At 45.2% G+C, this 1,605-nt stretch overlaps 1 protein-coding gene across 1 annotated transcript in view; it reads left to right on the forward strand.

Annotated features, from left to right (window-relative positions):
- Positions 1-213: 213 nt before the first annotated feature.
- The window catches only part of TAF8 (TATA-box binding protein associated factor 8), a 4,241-nt gene continuing 2,849 nt past the window's right edge, over positions 214-1,605 (forward strand). Inside the window, exons 1-3 of the mRNA XM_010173476.1 lie at positions 214-380; positions 1,093-1,191; positions 1,496-1,558. Coding sequence (XP_010171778.1) covers positions 368-380; positions 1,093-1,191; positions 1,496-1,558 — 175 coding nt within the window. The 5' untranslated portion in view covers positions 214-367. The remainder of the gene's footprint in view (positions 381-1,092; positions 1,192-1,495; positions 1,559-1,605) is intronic.

Raw genomic sequence — 1,605 nt, forward strand, 5'->3', positions numbered from 1 at the left:
ATGTATGTGTGTGTATGCGTAGGTACATGTGTATGTATGTGTGCAGTGGGGACAGGCAGGGCTGGCCCTTGTCCTTTGAGTACAGGCAGCTCTGCCTTCAGCCCTCCAGTGTCACAGAGCCCATCCCAGGGCAGTGTCCCCTGGGGTCTGTGCCCATGGCATGGAGGTGGCTTCATTTCTCTGAGCTCTCCATTGGGGATGGATGGGGGGTCTGTGTCCACAGAGGTCAGGCAGTAAGCACGCAACCACGCCAGCGGATAACTACTACCTGGCTCGGAGGAGGACCCTGCAGGTGGTGGTCAGCTCCTTGCTCACCGAAGCCGGCTTCGAGAGCGCAGAGAAGGCTGCAGTGGAGACGCTGACGGAGATGTTACAGAGCTGTGAGTATCCAGCTTTGTGAGTGTCCAGTGAAGTCACACTGGTCCCCTGAAGATTCTTATTTCTCTGTTTTTAGATTGGTCTTCACCTTTTATTGTTTTTTTCCCCATTTTTATTATCTTGTGTTAATGATGTTGGCAAATGCAGAAGGCTGGACTGGTGCCTAGAGCACGACCCTGGAGTCACAGACTTCTGTGAGCGTGAGATACTTGTCCAAACTCAGAAGTACTTACTTGTCTTACTCAATGAGTACTCATTAGATACTCATTAAGTGTCCTGATATAAGCTCCACATATTGAGATGCTGACAAAATCAACAGAAATAACAAAGTTCCAGACATTGGTTGGTTAAGGCTGTAGAAGTTCCTGCTTTTGGCAGCTCTGTTCCTGCTCTTCTGCGTGACAGGATCTCAGGTGACATATTTTTCTGAAATCAAGAGTTGATTAGGTTTTATATTTTTTCATGCCTGTGATGCAGATTTGCCTTTTGCATTTGTGGAAAACATCTGACTCTTTGCTCTTTAGCATCTCCATACTTTGCACATGCTTTAATTTTAAATACACAGGCTGTGAGACACTGGATTCTGGGAGCTATTTTTCATTCCTTGCCAAATTTGCTAAAAAATTGAATCTCTGAAGCCAAGGTTGGGTTGATACCTTTGTCTGATCACTGTCTGAATCAAATATGTGGTGGTGTTTTTTTTTTACCCCCCAGATATTTCTGAAATTGGAAGGAGTGCAAAGTCCTACTGTGAACATACAGCCAGAACGCAGCCTACGCTCTCCGATATCGTGGTTACTCTAGTAGAAATGGGTGAGTATTTTGCCTGGTCCCACTCATTCCAGCTGCCTGAATTGTAGAAGATTTGGGTGTGCTGAGCTGGAAGGAAAATCTGTCCCTCATATATCTGATGTTTGTGTGATGCCCACTGTTCTGGGCCCCATGCAGGTGCTCAGATATTGCTGCTGCAGATGCAGTATGAATATATACAGAGTGTGTGATTTTCTTTCTCATGTAATTTGGAGTCCTTGGAAAAATTGTGAAGAAGTGTAAGAGAAGGGATTTTTGACAGGATGAACACTTTGGTGTGAGTTTTATTTCCTCTTTTGTATTTCAGGGTTCAATGTTGAAACTCTTCCTGCATATGCCAAGCGGTCCCAGAGGATGGTCATCACTGCCCGTATGTGGAAAATCCTTTCTGTTCTTATGTGGGAAATGGGAAATTGG

This window comes from Antrostomus carolinensis, unplaced genomic scaffold (genome assembly GCF_000700745.2).
Source record: "Antrostomus carolinensis isolate BGI_N321 unplaced genomic scaffold, ASM70074v2 scaffold11348, whole genome shotgun sequence".
NCBI classification, from domain to species: Eukaryota; Metazoa; Chordata; class Aves; order Caprimulgiformes; family Caprimulgidae; genus Antrostomus; species Antrostomus carolinensis.